The 16,223-nt window shown below is 43.1% G+C and overlaps 1 protein-coding gene across 9 annotated transcripts in view; it reads left to right on the top strand.

Annotated features, from left to right (window-relative positions):
* The window catches only part of LOC121533713 (syntaxin-3), a 20,634-nt gene extending 4,597 nt beyond the window's left edge, over positions 1-16,037 (top strand). Inside the window, exons 2-12 of one of the 9 annotated variants that reach the window (XM_041839898.2) lie at positions 6,756-6,830; positions 6,946-7,045; positions 7,144-7,218; positions 7,320-7,390; positions 7,516-7,624; positions 7,711-7,784; positions 7,955-8,089; positions 8,685-8,795; positions 9,987-10,097; positions 15,091-15,181; positions 15,305-16,037. In XM_041839898.2, coding sequence (XP_041695832.1) covers positions 6,756-6,830; positions 6,946-7,045; positions 7,144-7,218; positions 7,320-7,390; positions 7,516-7,624; positions 7,711-7,784; positions 7,955-8,089; positions 8,685-8,795; positions 9,987-10,097; positions 15,091-15,168 — 939 coding nt within the window. In that variant the 3' untranslated portion in view covers positions 15,169-15,181; positions 15,305-16,037. Of the gene's footprint in view, positions 1-6,755; positions 6,831-6,945; positions 7,046-7,143; positions 7,219-7,319; positions 7,391-7,515; positions 7,625-7,710; positions 7,785-7,954; positions 8,090-8,266; positions 8,558-8,684; positions 8,796-9,986; positions 10,098-10,704; positions 10,830-13,135; positions 14,366-15,090 lie in introns of those variants that run through there. The other 8 variants (XM_041839906.2, XM_041839889.2, XM_041839915.2 and 5 more) reach the window with 8 other exon arrangements.
* Positions 16,038-16,223: the final 186 nt, after the last annotated feature.

Genomic DNA, 16,223 nt, shown 5'->3' with positions numbered 1-16,223 from the left:
TTAGATCAGGGGCCTGGTTTCCCGATAGCGATGTAACTTAGGCTTACAAGTGTTTTAAGAATGCATCTTTACTACAACGGCCGAAGATGTAACATGCATTTCCCAAAACACAGCGCAGAGAGAACGGTTGCTAAGTGTGTTGTTGGAGCATGTGTCGATACTGATAGGATTGAAAGAAAGGGAGTGCTGTTCTCGGATCAGCTTTCTCCATTCAAAACTTGAAAAAGAAAAGGAGAGGCGCACACACTAGGAGCTCCGATGCAATCATTTTATAGCCAATGTTTTGAAAGCCAAGATGTCTTCATCATTTATCCTTTTATTTTTCAAGTTTTCTACTGCACCTCGCCTAAACATTTTTATTTTTTAGTCATTTTAGCAGACGCTCTTATCCAGTGCATACATATTTTAATTTTTTGTTTTTTCATACCCCCTGTGGGAATCAAACCCACAACCCTGGCGTTGCAAACGCCATGCTCTATCAACTGAGCTACATCCCTGCCTGGCCATTCCCTCCCCTACCCTGGGCCAATTGCGCGCCGCCCCATGGGTCTCCCGGTCGCGTCCGGCTACGACAGAGCCTGGATTCGAACCAGGATCTCTAGTGGCACAGCTAGCAATGCGATGCAGTGCCTTAGACCACTGCGCCACTCGGGAGACTAAAATAAACAGGTGTGCATTTCTTTCACCTCCATTAAAATCTTACCTTAACATTATAATTATTTTACAATACTGACGATGGATCAGCTCCTAGAGAAATATTACCACCTACAGCTCCAAATATTGAGGTGGTTTATTCTAATGCTTACCCAATACAATGCACATAATCACCTATTTGGCACATCATTGGCGGGAGAGAGAGGGAGAGTCAGAAACAGCAGGTCCAGGACAAGGTAGCACATCTGGTGAACAGGTCAGGGTTCCATAGCCGCAGACAGAACAGTTGAAACTGGAGCAGCAGCATGACCAGGTGGACTGGGGACAGCCAGGAGTCATCAGGGCAGGTAGTCCTGAGGCATGGTCCTAGGGGTCAGGTCCTCTGGGAGGGGAGGGAGGGAGAGAGAGAGAATTAGAGGGAGCATACTTAAATTCTCACAGGGCACCAGATAAGACAGGAGAATTACACCAGATATAACAGACTGACCTTAGCCCCCCGACACATAGACTATTGCAGCATAGATACTGGAGGCTGAGACGGGGGGTTGGGGGACACTGTGGCCCCGTCCGACGATACCCCGGACAGGGCCAACCAGGCATGATATGTTTGAAGTTCAACCTTCGCCCCAGTCTGAGGTCCTGAGCACTCTGGAGCAGGTTTTCATCAAGGATATCTCTGTACTTTGCTCCGTTCATCTTTCCCTCGATCCTGACTAGTCGCCCAGTCCCTGCTGCTGAAAAACATCCCTACAGCATGATGCTGCCTCCACCATGCTTCACCGTACTGATGGTGCCAGGTTTCCTCCAGACGTGACACTTGGCATTCAGGCCAAGAGTTCAATCTTGGTTTCATCAGAACAGAGGCTTCCGTCTGGACACTCTACAATAAAGGCCTGATTGGTGGAGTGCTGCAGAGAGGGTTTTCCTTCTGGAAGGTTCTCCCATCTCCACAGAGGAACTCTGGAGCTCTGTCAGAGTGACCATCGGGTTCTTGGTCACCTCACTGACTAAGGCCCTTCTCCCCCGATTGCTCACTTTGGCCGGGCGGCCAGGTCTAGGAAGAGTCTTGGTGGTTCCAAACTTCTTCCATTTAAGAATGATGGAGGCCACTGTATTCCTGGGGACCTTCAATGCTGCAGAAATGTGTTGGTACCCTTCCCCAGATCTGTGCCTCGACACAATCCTGTCTCTGAGCTCTACGGACAATTCCTTCGACCTCATGGCTTGGTTTTTGCTCTGACATGCACTGTTGACGGTCCCTAACTTGCCTCGGAGATGGCCTATCCAAAGACGAACCAATTTTGCCATGTTCGCACACCAGCTGGCTGAAGCTAAATAATTTGTTTAACTCCTCCCACCTGCGAACACAGACGAGACACCCACATCAAACCACAGCCCAAAACCAACTTGTGTTTGAATTCAGTCATGGCCGTTTAGCATTTTTTCATTAACCAAATGTAAAACTAGGCTAAATCAGGAAGTGCCGTCGCCCTTGAAGTTGACATTCGACAGTGGGTGGACCGGCAGTCATCTTTGTGGTAGTAATTAGAAGTTTACATTTCAGTGGTGTACCAGCTAAATTGCAGTGGTCTGAAGAGAGCGAATTCATAGAATGGACCTATTTCTATGATTGAAATGACACCCACCCTGAATGTTGTCTTTACCAATGGAAGAAAAAAAAAGTGTCTAAGCTACCACATATGCGAATATGAAAATAATTGGAGTTTCTGCGTTTTTAGATTATTGACGTTAAAGGTTTAAAAATGACAAAATATTTATAAAAAATAGGGCCGTTAAATTGTAATAGAAGTAATTGAGTTAATGGCATTAATCACAATTTTTCAATTTCCTCAAATTTGGCCCTAAAGAAAGCTTTTACCATCTAAAAAGCAGTGCATTAAGTTACAGGCATACTATGCTTTGGTTTTAAGGGACGGAAACAACATTATTTACATGTTTTAATAGCATTTTCACCATAAACAACAATGTTCCCAATGTTTTTAAGTAGGCCTACTCCTTCTTACTGTATCAATGTTCTTAAAGTTTAACATAGCACACACACACACACACTTTGACAGTCCTTCAAAAAATAATAAAATAGTTTGTTAGCTTCTTAAATGATATCAAACTCAACAGTTTATCTTTTCCAGTGATGAAGACTTGGATGTCACATTGGAATGGTGGGGTAAGCAAAATGGGTCAACTTTGAGCTCCGTTGTGTCCTGAATGTTTTGGCATTTCGATCGAAAAAGTCACTTTCTGACCACTTCTTCCATGGGCAAACATGTATGGAAAGTTTTGTTTAAATTTAAATGGATGCTGTCAAAAAGTGGAGGCTCCTCAGAGGAGGAAGGGGAAGACCATCCTACTCAGTGAAGTTTTTTTTCTCCATCCTTTTTAGATAAATGTATACTAAATATATTCACATGCCACCAAATAACTGATTAAAACACAGTTTTGCAATAAAGGTCTACAGTAGCCTCAACAGCACCCTCTAGGGTAGCACCTTGGTGTAGCCGGAGGACAGTTACTTTCCGTCCTCCTCTGGGTACATTAACTTCCATACAAAACCTAGGAAGCTCATGGTTCTCACCCCCTTCCGTAGACTTACAGTAATTATGACGACTTCCGGAGGACGTCCTCCAACCTATCAGAGCTCTTGCAGTATGAACTAACTTGTCCATCCAATCAAAGGATCAGAGAATGAATCTAGTACTGAAAGCATACTCTACAGCCAGCTAGCACTGCAGTGCATAAAGTGTGGTGAGTAGTTGACTCAAAGAGAGAGAAAGACAATAGTTGAACAGTTTTGAACAAATGTGTTTCTTTCAAAAGTTAAGGAGAAGCAGCAGAGGGGGAGAGAGTGAGAGCTAGCTATATTTCATTGTATTTTCCTTTTTTAGTTTACCCTTTGCTTACTTAGCTAATGCAGCTAATTTTGCCTACTCAACAACTGGACTCAAACAGAGAGGAATGCTAGTTATGCTTGCGAGCCGGCTATGGCTATCCAACACTGCATCCACAGATCAAATAAAATGAAATGTTATTGGTCACTTACACATATTTAGCAGATGTTAATGCGGGTGTTGCGAAATGCTTGTGTTCCTAGGTCCAACAGTGCAGTAGTATCTAACAATTCACAACAATACACACATCTAAAAGTAAAATAATAGAATTAAGAAATATAAATATTAGGGAAAAAAATTCTGGGCTAATGTTAGAAATAACACACAAAAAAAACAAAATACTGCAAAGTTGCTTAGGAGCTAGAAGCAGAGCTTCCAAGTCTGTCGGTGCCATCTTTACTGATAGAACAATGAGACCGATATTTCACTGGATGTATAAATGTGAAGCATCTGCTTGGCGTTTCCACTTACTACCAAATATGGTAGTGAGAGAAAGCCCATTGGCCGGCAATGGGAGAAGATGGAACGAGATGGATTTTGGCCGACATTCTGCAAATATTCTCATCGATGAAACATTTGATCTCAATATAGTCTTCTGTTCCCAAAGCTACAATCTGTTACGAACAGTGTGGACTATGTTTTGTAGACTTTACCCTTTGCCAAAGTTTTTTTTAATGTAGTTGTTTAGAAGGAATGCAAAGGTGAATTTAGTTACTGTACACGTGCACTTCAGAGTAGGCGTTCCCTGATGGAAATATGCAAATGTTTGCTAGAATGCGCCAATAGGATCTCGCTAGCTCGTGCTTGGCTCTGCCCACCTCATTGCTTGTTCTGCCCACTATGACTCATTTGTTCCCATTTGAAATGACGGCCTGTGGTCTACGTTGGTTTAGTTATGGTATGAAGGTTTGGCTTGGAGAGGTTTTTGCGCCTGGTCACAGACAGCTGTTGTGTTGTGCACTGAAGTCCACAAGCAAAGAGAAAAGGGGAGGGGAGGAGAGCGCATAGATGCGAGAAGGAATTATCCAACGAGCAAAGTGATGCAGTATGTGGCTGCTATGAAAGTGAACTGTGTGTGTGGGTGATCATGAGTGTATTCATTCCGGAGATTCTGTTGCAAAATGTTTCTTAAACGGAAGCAAGTGGAACTAAACGGGCAGGGAGCTACCTGAATGTGTCCAATAGAAACTTGTTTTGTTTCGACTAATGATACACCCCAGATCAGCTAGATGCAGGCTAGAGTGTGCAAGGCGGTATTGAATGTGTCACTGTCTGTCACCTTGATTACTCCAATTTGTGTGTCGACCTGTGCACCTATGTTATAAACTGTCATATGTAGGCTAGGTTGTAGCAACCTCGTGATGGGGATAGGACAAATTCGAGTATCATGTAGTAGCCTAAACCTATCAATTTTACATTGAGCTGGGTGAATGGAATGTGAATGTCAGTCATCCAATATGCTGTAATAGAAATAAGGCCAAGCTCATAAAAAAATCTTGACCAGCACTAACTGCCACTGAATTCAAATGGATTTTACAGTACAGAGATTGAAATTCAGCAGTTAAGCAAGTTCAAGGTTGGATTGTCACGAGTTCCTGAGGCCTATAACTCTGTCCTGTCATCTGTCACTTGTAGGCCTATACTTCAGAACTTTTGAAGTTGTGGGAGCAATTACGCATGTTATAATTGTAAGCAAAGATATGACCTCTGGGTCGTCGTCTTTGGCGTCCGGATCGGCCCCCACAGAGGAAGGAGAGAGGGGAAGACATTGAAAACAAGTGTTTTCATTCTATTTCATGCTCATGCTCTCCTTTCATGTAAAAGGATGAGGAAGCATTGTTTTTATTTAAATCTCCCAAAACCCAGTTATATAATGCCCAAAACTATTTTAGAGCGCTTGCTCTCTCTTTTCCTCCCAATCTCCCACTCTCTATCTCTCTCTCTCTCTATCCACGTACCTACCCACCCACGCTGGGGTCCATAATTATTGGCACCCTTGATAAAGATGAACAAGAAAGACTGTATAGAATAAATAATACAAAAACTGAGCTATATTGTATGCAATTTTTTTTGCTCAGAGAAATAGATTTTGTTTAAAAAGTAATAAATAAATAAGAGCCCTGTTTTCAATACTCAGCACCCTCCCCTTGCGAGGATAACGACACTGAGCCTTTTTCTAAAATGTTTTATGAGATTGGAGAACACTTTCGGCTGGATCTTAGATCGGCGTTTCCCGTTCCTGGTCCTTGAGTACCCCCAACAGTACACATTTTTATTGTAACCCTGGACAAGCACACCTGATTGAACTTGTCAACTAATCATCAAGCCCCCAATGAGCTGAATGAGGTGTGTTGTTGGGGATACTCGAGGACCAGGGTTGGGAAACACTGTCTTAGACCATTCCTCCATACAGAACCTTTCCAGGTCCTTGATATCCTTTGTCTGCGCTTATGGACTGCCTTCTTCAATTCAAACCACAGGTTTTCAATGAGGTTCAAGTCTGGAGACTGAGAGGGCCATTGCAAAATGTTGATTTTGTGGTCAATTAACCATTTTTTTGTGGATTTTTATTATTGCTTGGGGTTATTGTCTTGCTGGAAGATCGACTTGCGGCCAAGTGTCATCCTCCTGGCAGCGGCAACCAGGTTTCTGGCTAAAATGTCCTGGTATTTGGTAAAGTTCATGATGCCGTTGCCAATCCCTGGTCTAGACTATCCTATCTGCCAATCAGGGCTGTGTATGTAAATATATTAAAATTTGTATCAACACGCCCATGCGATCAGAATGAGCAGTTCAATGGCAAAAGGAAGCTCAGGGAAATAAATGATCAAATATATATTTGAAGTTATATTCATGAAATAAACACAATGATTTATTAGACATACTGTACAGTGATCATTTAATTATTATTCTTTTAAACCCCCCCTCCCGGCCCAGCTGATGATATAGCCTGGTGGTGTTAAGTCTGTTCATATGTTTATTTAAGCAGGAGAGGTCAGCTAAGAACTGGTTCTGTTCCTTCCTCAGCCCTGTCCTCGCCCTTCACAGTGTCAATATCGCCAAGCCTTGTGGTCTCTGTACTTAGGTCTCTGTATGTTCTCTATTTACAGTCATGATGTCAGTGTGTAGTGCGCATACACTGTTGATCCACTGTTTTAATACAGTACTGATATTGCCTTCTGCTTCTCCTGTTAGACATGTGACAATGACGATGAAGAAGTGGAAATTGCCATCGACAATGCAGCTTTTATGGATGAGTTTTTCTCTCAGGTGAGGTCATTTTTCCAACGGACTTTGTGTGCATGCGTGTGTGTGTGTGTGTGTGTGTGTGTGTGTGTGTGTGTGTGTGTGTGTGTGTGTAACTGTATTTTTCTCTCCGTTTCAGATCGAGGACATCAGGAACAGTATTGATAAGATTGATGAGAATGTGTCTGAAGTCAAGAAGCTCTACTCAGTCATCCTGTCTGCCCCCACATCAGACCAGAGTAAAACATACTGCCTCTGCTCCTGCCCATCCGTCTGTCTTTGTCTTGCTGCCTCCTATACTGTCAGTGTGGGTTTTCATTTGCGTTTCTTCCTTCAGAAACACAGGATGACTTGGAGGCTGTCACCAACGACATCAAGAAGATGGCTAACAACGCCCGGAACAAACTCAAAAGTGAGTCCCTCACACATGATACGGCACACAGACTAAATGCTGATTGGTTAATATGGCTATGGGTGACTGCTGATTGTCTAATCATGTTGATTGATTCTCAGCCATCGAGAGGAATCTGGAGTCTGAGGAAGAGGAGAGGATTTCAGCCGACATGCGGATTCGCAAATCACAGGTCAGCCTCCGAAAGTTCTCCTCTAACCCTTTACCTAACCCTGTGCCTAACCATCACTGTGACCATAGAAATTAATATCGAACCATTGGATTGTTATGGCTTGTGACCCTGTCCTGTCCTCCCAGCATGCAGTGCTGTCCAGGAAGTTTGTGGAAGTGATGACCAAGTACAATGAGGCCCAGGTGGACTTCAGGGAGAGGAGTAAAGGACGCATCCAGAGACAGCTAGAGATCAGTGAGTTAGACACAGTCTTACACACAGTTTGTGACACAGTGGACCATAACCTTGTGTATATACTGAAATGGTCCTCTGTTTCTCAGCTGGCAAAGCCACAACAGACGAGGAGCTGGAGGAGATGTTAGAGGGTGGAAACTCAGCCGTCTTCACTTCAGGGGTAAGAAAGTGTTTTAGTGTGCGTGTGCGTGCGTGTGCGTGCGTGCGCGTGCGTGCACGCGTGTGCGCGTGTGTGTGTGTGTGTGTGCGCGTGTGTGTGTGTGTGTGTGTGTGTGTGTGTGTGTGCGTGTCTGTGTGTGTGTGTACTAACTAACCACCACCTCTCTGTAGATCATGGACTCTGGGATCTCGAAGCAGGCTCTCAGTGAGATTGAGGCGCGACACAAAGACATTGTGCGTCTAGAGAGCAGCATCAAAGAGCTGCACGACATGTTTGTAGACATCGCCATGCTGGTGGAGAGCCAGGTACACTCCTCCTTCTGTCTCATCCTCCGATCCATCTATTCAGTCATTCATTTCTTCATCCATCCACTATTTCATATCTCTGCCCTACATTTAAACCCTACTATGTCTAACTTTCTCTCCTGTTCGCTCCCTCTCCCTCGTTCCCTGTCTGTCATCTGTTTTTCCCTTCTTTTCCAGTACCCTCTCCCTTTCTCCTTCCGCTGTGCTTTCCTCCTCTCTCCCCTTATGTCTCTCTATCCATCGGTCTCCCTCCCGTCACTCATTCATCTTCAGTAAGAGTCTACATTCTCAGTAAGAGTCACATTTGATTGAACATCTTAGTAGCCTTCAGTGGTCTGTGAATCACTAAAGCCACATTGGAATCGACCCAACCCCATACTGTAGTCACCGCACAACTACATATAATCTCTGTAACCACATGTATCTTGTTGGTTGTCCTATGCTTTCTGAGGGAAAGCCGTGTGCGAGGTAAGCATCTTCATTCTTTCTAATATATGCCTCTTTGGGATGTTTTAGTCTCTGATGTGTACAGTTAGCATGTGACGTTTAATTTTTTCTAAATCTGTATACTCACTGTGTGTGTTTTATGTTTCAGGGTGACATAGTAAACAACATAGAGGTGCAAGTGTCTAAAGCTGTGGACCACATAGTAGTGGCTAAGACTGAGACCAAAAAAGCCATCCAGTACCAGAGCAAAGCACGCAAGGTACTGCACTCCATCCAACACTCTCTACCAACACCCTAATATTAATCATCAGCTAAAACTGCTATCCGCTTGAACCTAAATCAACTATGCTACGGTCCCTGTTTCTAGGAAGCTTCTATATGGTTAGCCCAAGATGAACTCTTAAGGAGCCTACCGCTACTCCTTAAGGTCCAAGGACCTTACATGTTATTTTCAGGGGTAGACTGGCTCTGGCAGCCAAAACAGCCAAATACTCAATCTAAACGTGAATCATTTCTTAATTGCGATACATTTCTAGAAACATAAATCCTTCTACTTTTATATCACATCAAACTAATTTCACCAATGCAAAATATACACTTTTATAAACTGGGTGCTTCAAGCCCTGAATGTTGATTGGCTGAAAGCTGTGGTATATCAGACCGTATAATAATATGCCATTTAGCAAACGCTTTTATCCAAAGCGACTTACAGTCATGACAAAATATACCATGGGTATGACAAAACATTTATTTTTACTGCTCTAATTACGTTAGTAACCAGTTTATAATAGCAATAAGGCACCTTGGGGGTTTGTGGTATATGGCCAATATACCATGGCTAAGGGCTGTGTCCTAGCACTCCGCGTTGCTTATTGCCCCCTCGGGCCTTATTGCTTAAATGTACACTGTTTTAACCGGCTTTATCACAGTTGCAACCAACAGTATTTTTGCGGCCTTCTTCTGTTACACACAGGTGTTCAGAGCATGCTAGATAGCTAATTGGCACAGGTGTTACCTCTGTCTGTCTTCCGTAAACACACGCTGTAACATGGAGATATGGCCGTGTGGGAACCCTGACCCTATAAAGTTTTGTATCAATGTAACCTTTTGTTTTTTGAAAATAATTTCTGATATGAAAGAGAAGGACTGTTCAGACCGAGCGATGGGGCTCTTAACAAAACTCTTATGTGTAATGTAATGGAACTGAGAGTCATGATCAAGGGCTACTATACGGTATGCAGCAATTTCTGAAACACATCAACATTTTCACACACTTACACATTAAAAACACACTGAGGACTATACACTCCCCTCACACACTGCTTGTCTCACACACACCACCGTGTGTCTTCTCTTCTGCTTTTCTCTGCGCCCGTCTCTCTCTCCCTCTTCTCTTTCTCTATCACTTCCTCTGCACGTCTCTTTCCTGCGATGTCCTGCCCTCTGCCAGGGCGGAATGATTGAGAGGATTGAGAACAACATGGACCAATCGGTGGGCTTCGTAGAGCGGGCGGTAGCTGACACTAAGAAAGCCGCCAAGTTTCAGCAGGAGGCCCGTCGTGTGAGTGGCTATAGAAAGGCCCTTGTCCCACCCCCTGGCCCCTCCCCTTGCTCCGTTGACCAGCCTCTATTGGCCTGGCACCCTTGTACCCAACGATCCCCATCCTAAACCTTAAATCCTCCTACAGATCTGGACCAATACACCCCTGAAAGAGGATACAGACACACACATTGTACACTTCTCTGGTCATTCTCCATCTCGCTCTTTGTCTTTTCCGCTTCCTTTCTAGCTGTATATCATTTCCTTCTTTCAATAGTAACTACAGTTTTATGTGTTTTCCAGTGATTTTATGATGACTTTACGTAACGTTCTGCTCTGAGTCATGTGTTTTAGGCTGTTTTGAAAATGTTTGAAAAGAGATGTTGTCGCTTTGCCCAGGAATACGTAGTGAAAAGTGGACGTGACCGTTTCTCGACATAAAGTGTTGATTGTAGTCAGGGCTTGATAATCATCTTTTGCTTTCTACAGGAAATAGTGTTAATACTGGTTACTGCTGTTCAGAAGTGGTCACGGTAGTGAACACAGTTTTTATCAACAGAAAGCATTTGTAAAAGTTGTTTCCCACAAGAAATGGTCTTCATAGCAGACACCTAATTGTTCCCCACAGAAAATGGTGATCATAGTGGCAATTCTGATTATCGTGCTGGCCATAGTGGCTCTGATTATTGGGTTGTCGGTGGGATTGAGTACGAAGAAGTGATGAAAGGTGTGTGAATAAGAGTTGTGTAAAGGGTGAGTAAACTCGAGTGTCACTGTGGGGTGTGGGTGGATCTGGAACTTTGGCTGTTTCCATTTTCCTTGCCTTCGACCGTCTCTGGGTGTGTGGTGTGAAGGTATTAAAATGTTTAGGCGTTCATGCTCCTTGGTCTGTTTATGGGGTGTGTTTTTGTACTATCTCTGGGTGTACTGCATGTCTTATCTGGAGGTCCTTCGAAGCATTTCACAAGTGCACTCGTTGCATATTGTAAGGGTTGGGTTCATAGAAATAGCATTCTTTATCTCTATGGCTGGGTCACTAGTTGGCACTGTGTAGGTCAGTCTCCCAATGGTGTCTTTGGGCTCTGTGTGAATGTGTGGGGTAGTACAGTGCCTTCGGAAAGTATTCAGACCCCTTGACTTTTTCCAAGTTTTGTTACGTTACAGCCTTATTCTAAAATGGATTAAATAAGTAAAAGATCCTCATCAATCTACACACAATACCCCATAATGACAAAGCGAATACAGGTTTTTAGACGTTTTAGCAAATGTATTACAAATAAAAAACAGATACCTTTTATTTACAGAAGTATTCAGACCTTTTGCTATGAGACTCGAAATTGAGCTCAGGTGCATCCTGTTTCCATTGATCATCCTTCAGATGTTCCTACAACTTGATTGGAGTCCAACTGTGATAAATTCAATTGATTGGACATGATTTGGAAAGGCACACAACTGTCTATAAAAGGTCCCACAGTTGACAGTGCATAAAAGGTCCCACAGTTGACAGCAAAAACCAAGCCATGAGGTCGAAGGAATTGTCCGTAGAGCTCCGAGACAGGATTGTGTCGAGGCACAGATCTGGGGAAGGGTACCAAAACATGTCTGCAGCATTGAGGGTCCCCAAGAATACAGTGCCCTCCATCATTCTTAAATGGAAGAAGTTTGGAACCATCAAGACTCTTCCTAGAGCTGGCCGCCCGGCCTAAATGAGCAATCGGGAGAGAAGGGCCTTGGTCAGGGAGGTGACCAAGAACCTGATGGTCACTCTGACAGAGCTCCAGAGTTCCTCTGTGGAGATGGGAGAACCTTCCAGAATGACAACCATCTCTGCAGTACTCCACCAATCAGGCCTTTATGGTAGATTGGCCAGACGGAAGCCACTCCTCAGTAAAAGGCACATGACCGCCCACTTGGAGTTTGCCAAAAGTAACCTAAAGACTCTGACCATGAGAAACAAGATTCTCTGGTCTGATGAAACCAAGATTGAACTCTTTGGCCTGAATGCCAAGCGTCACGTCTGGAGGAAACCTGGTACCATCCCTACAGTGAAGCATGGTGGTGGCAGCATCATGCTGTGGGGATGTTTTTCAGCGGCAGGGACTGGGAGACTAGTCAGGATCGAGGGAAAGATGAACGGAGCAAAGTACAGAGAGATCCTTGATGAAAACCTGCTCCAGAGCGCTCAGGACCTCAGACTGGTGTGAAGGTTCACCTTCCAACAGGACAACGACCCTAAGCACACAGCCAAGACAACGCAGGAGTGGCTTCGGGACAAGTCTCTGAATGTCCTTGAGTGGCCCAGCCAGAGCCTGGACTTGAACCTGATCAAACATCTCTGGAGAGACCTGAAAATAGCTGTGAAGCAACGCTCCCCATCCAACCTGACAGAGCTTGAGAAGATCTGCAGAGAAGAATAGGAGACACTCACCAGATACAGGTGTGCCAAGCTTGTAGCGTCATACCCAAGAAGACTCAAGGCTGTAATCACTGCCAAAGGTGCTTAAACAACGTCCTGAGTAAAAGGTCTGAATACTTATGTAAATGTGATTTATTTTCAGTATTTTTAAAATGATAAATTAGCACATATGACTAAACCTATTTTTGCTTCGTCATTATGGGGTGTTGTGTGTAGATTGATGAGGGAAAAAAACAATTTAATAAATGTTAGTATAATGCTGTAACGTAACAAAATGTGGAAAAAGTCAAGGGGTCTGAAATCTTTCCGAAGGCACTGTATATGTGTGTTTAAGTTTCTCATTGGGGTCTTTGGGCTGTGTAGTATGTCCTGTTTGACTAGAACACTGATGATGACTCACTGTGTTATGATGGGTGGCAATCTTCATTTGCTGTCAATCACTGACTCATATCGGCCAATAGAAGCTCTGCATCAAAGAGCCTCTGTTGGTCAGACTTGCCTGATGATGACTGACAGTGCATGATATTCCCGTCCATGTTAAGAGCTTCATTTCCCTTGGTAATTCTGTCTGTGTATCACCACCTCATTTATTACTGTAAATATTGATGTATTTGTTCTCCCATTTTTTTCTCCCCCTCTGTAGAAGACAATCATTATAGCAGTGGTCTGTACTGTGCTTGCTGTCCTCATCCTCGCCATCATCCTATCACAGACAGTAGGGTAATAGAGGGACCACGGCCCCCACCCACCCAACTTCTCCATCTTCATAATCACTCTAGTCTGCCCTCCTCCAGCTGTAACGGCAAAAAGGGGGATGTAGCCTCAACTAATCACTCCCGTTGCCCTGGGATCCTCCCCCTCTCTTACTGTATATCTGACCAATAGAAAAAGGCCCAGCCAGTGGGACTGGCTGGTGTCTTCCCTGATGTGGCTGAGAGGATGAGTATCAGGTGGGAGAGAAACAAGAGGACCAAAGCTGAGACTGTTTATGAGCCTCTGATAAGGCCAATAAAAGGGAATCTGAAGAAATTGATATCTTTACCCTCACACAACTAAATGGACACCATGCAACACACCATGAAATTCTCTGAACTGCTTTCTATGTATCCAATAATGTAAATAATGTGATTGATCTTGATCCACACTGAAGGGAATTGATGACACTCCTCTCCCCAATACAAAAACCTCCATTGACTTAATGTACCCCTGCCACCACCGTGCCTTATTGTCTTGCCATGATGACCCTCCAAGCTGAAAGGTAACCAGCCATCCACAGCCTCCTCCAGCCCACAGAGGAAATGGTGCATTGTTTATCTCACCTATGATTATTGTACTGAGGATGGAAACCAGTGTATTTCAATTCAGTTTATGTAAAGCAATGTGCATGTGTTTGATGCCACTTGAATAGTTTTTTTTTAACTCCTAAAGCACACCTTACCTCTGAGCGTTTGGGAGAGATCTTAGTCTAACATCTGATTTGCTCCTAAAGCCTTTCTTTACTATCTGTCTAATTTAAATTAATTTCCATACCTCAGACATGGTGGCCGATGGCAAGGCTTTAAATGAGACACTGAGGGAAGATCTCAATTACCTACTCCTCACGTCCCCTTTCCTCGTCTCCTTCTCAAAACCCATTGGAGGAGAAGGTCCAAATGGAGGGACCTCTGGCTTTCTCATCCAGTGGGTTTTGAGTTGGCGAGAGGATGCCTGGAGAATGCAATTGAGATCATCCCTGAGGGTCTGGACATTTCAATCTGTAAATTTCAAGACTGTTTTAAATGTATTTTAAATATAATCTAACTTCACTGTAGTATTATGGTGGATACCAGAGATTTGAATGATGGAATAAAATATATATATATATATTTTTTAATGGTTTCGTTGAGACTGCTGGTGTTGTGGTTCATGCTGCTGAAATCTGCGTTGTGCAATACTGAGTTGGCAGACTTGGCACGTCTGAATGATCGGTTAAACTGTGAATGTGGGTTAGTTTGACTTTGTGAGTGAATCATTGTTTGACTGTAAGTGCACATTTTTCTCTGAAGAAACTTGTATTTATGGTGATAGGTTATTATCAATCTGCTGTATTGGAATACAGTATTTAGAGAATGGCAATGACAGCAGCACATAGAGTCTGGGGTAAGGTACTGAAGTAAAGAGAAGGTAAGTCTCTCTTTCTCCCTCTCTCCTCTCTCACATTCTTTTATTCACACAAACAGGCCTGTACTGACACACACACCCTCCCCTCTGACCCTGCTCTCTCCTGTGACCTTGGTCCTTCCTTCCTTCCCTTTAACTGTCTCCTACAGGATGATGGGGAAATAGGTTGTTGTTGTCTGCTTCCATTGGAGTTTGGATGAGACGCTTACAGTCCTCCCTCGGTTCGAAGAGAAAATATGTCTTACTGATGATAGAATTTTACATTTGCAAAATGATCTAGGTTGTTGTATTTAATTAATGAGTTAAATAAGTGTTTTAAAGCCTTTGATTGTATCAGGTAGGGACCAGCAGTCCAGTAAATGTTCTGTGATATTTTAACTCTCCTATCCTCCTCTTTTGTTTCTCCCCATTCCTTTTGATCTTTTTTTGAATCTGCAGAAGAAGATGATGATCACATTGTGCTGTACCATTATCGGGATCGTTGGGTTTTCCTATTTGTACAGTTTCTTCTCATAGAGGTTTAGAACGGGTAAAGGACACACACACACGGTTCCATCTAGCACCATTTAGATTATAGCCCACATGACAATCACTGTAAACCTGTCTGAGTTACATCTTTTTTTTTTCTCTTTTGCTTTGCCCTTGCTTTCAGATGAACAGAAGAATGGCCCCCTTTTTACCCATATAACCTTTATATGACTGAAGTGTCCCTCTCTTCCTTATTGCTCTAATTGAAAAATAAATAGAAAAGGACCTGTGACAACTTCTCTCATCCCCCTTGCTCCCTGACCTGGTTCTCTTTGTCCTCTTGCTGTATGAAGTGTAGGAAAATTTGTAACAAAAAATATATATATATATTAATTTAGCTCACTGCTTCCAATTTCTCATTCAGATGACATAGGGTGGTATTCCATCCTAGAACTAATGTTATGAAGATCCTGTGCACTATGAGATTGGCGCCCCCTGCCAATGACAATAGGAAATTGTGGTACCATCTGTATGCAAAATACATTGGGGGAATATTTGGATAAATGTATTCTAATGTATCAATGACTGAAATATGTGCATAAGAAAAGATTATATTATACTTGAGCACAACATTTAACATTATAAATATAGTTATAGCTGTGACTCGTGGTCAAAATCCTTAATTTACCCAGTCATGTATTTTATTGAACATGTATTTGTTTCTTCATGATGTAAGGTTGTGTGTGGTTGTCTGTCATACAATGTTGTTTTTTTCGGTATGCTGTGTCAATATGTATTGTGCTGAAATGTTAGTGATGGTCTTTTCAACGATGAGTGGTTGTCAGTCATTCGGTGTGGTTGTGTGTCAGCCCAGTAAAGCTTGTTATGTAATAAAATATTGTTTGTGTGTGCTATTAGTGCGCCGCTTGTCTTTTATTCTCTATTTTTCCTCATCTGTTGAAGAAACGTTTTTATTTTTTCGTTGGCAGGTGGCATTCAGAGACTAGTTGAATGGGATGGGACAACTATTGTCCCCCTAATATGTTCCCTTGTCCTTATGACAATGGTCTTTACTTGGAATCTTCAGCCTCACTGTGTTCCGA

This window comes from Coregonus clupeaformis, chromosome 2 (genome assembly GCF_020615455.1).
Source record: "Coregonus clupeaformis isolate EN_2021a chromosome 2, ASM2061545v1, whole genome shotgun sequence".
NCBI lineage: Eukaryota > Metazoa > Chordata > Actinopteri > Salmoniformes > Salmonidae > Coregonus > Coregonus clupeaformis.
This window is presented reverse-complemented; position numbering and strand designations above follow the sequence as displayed.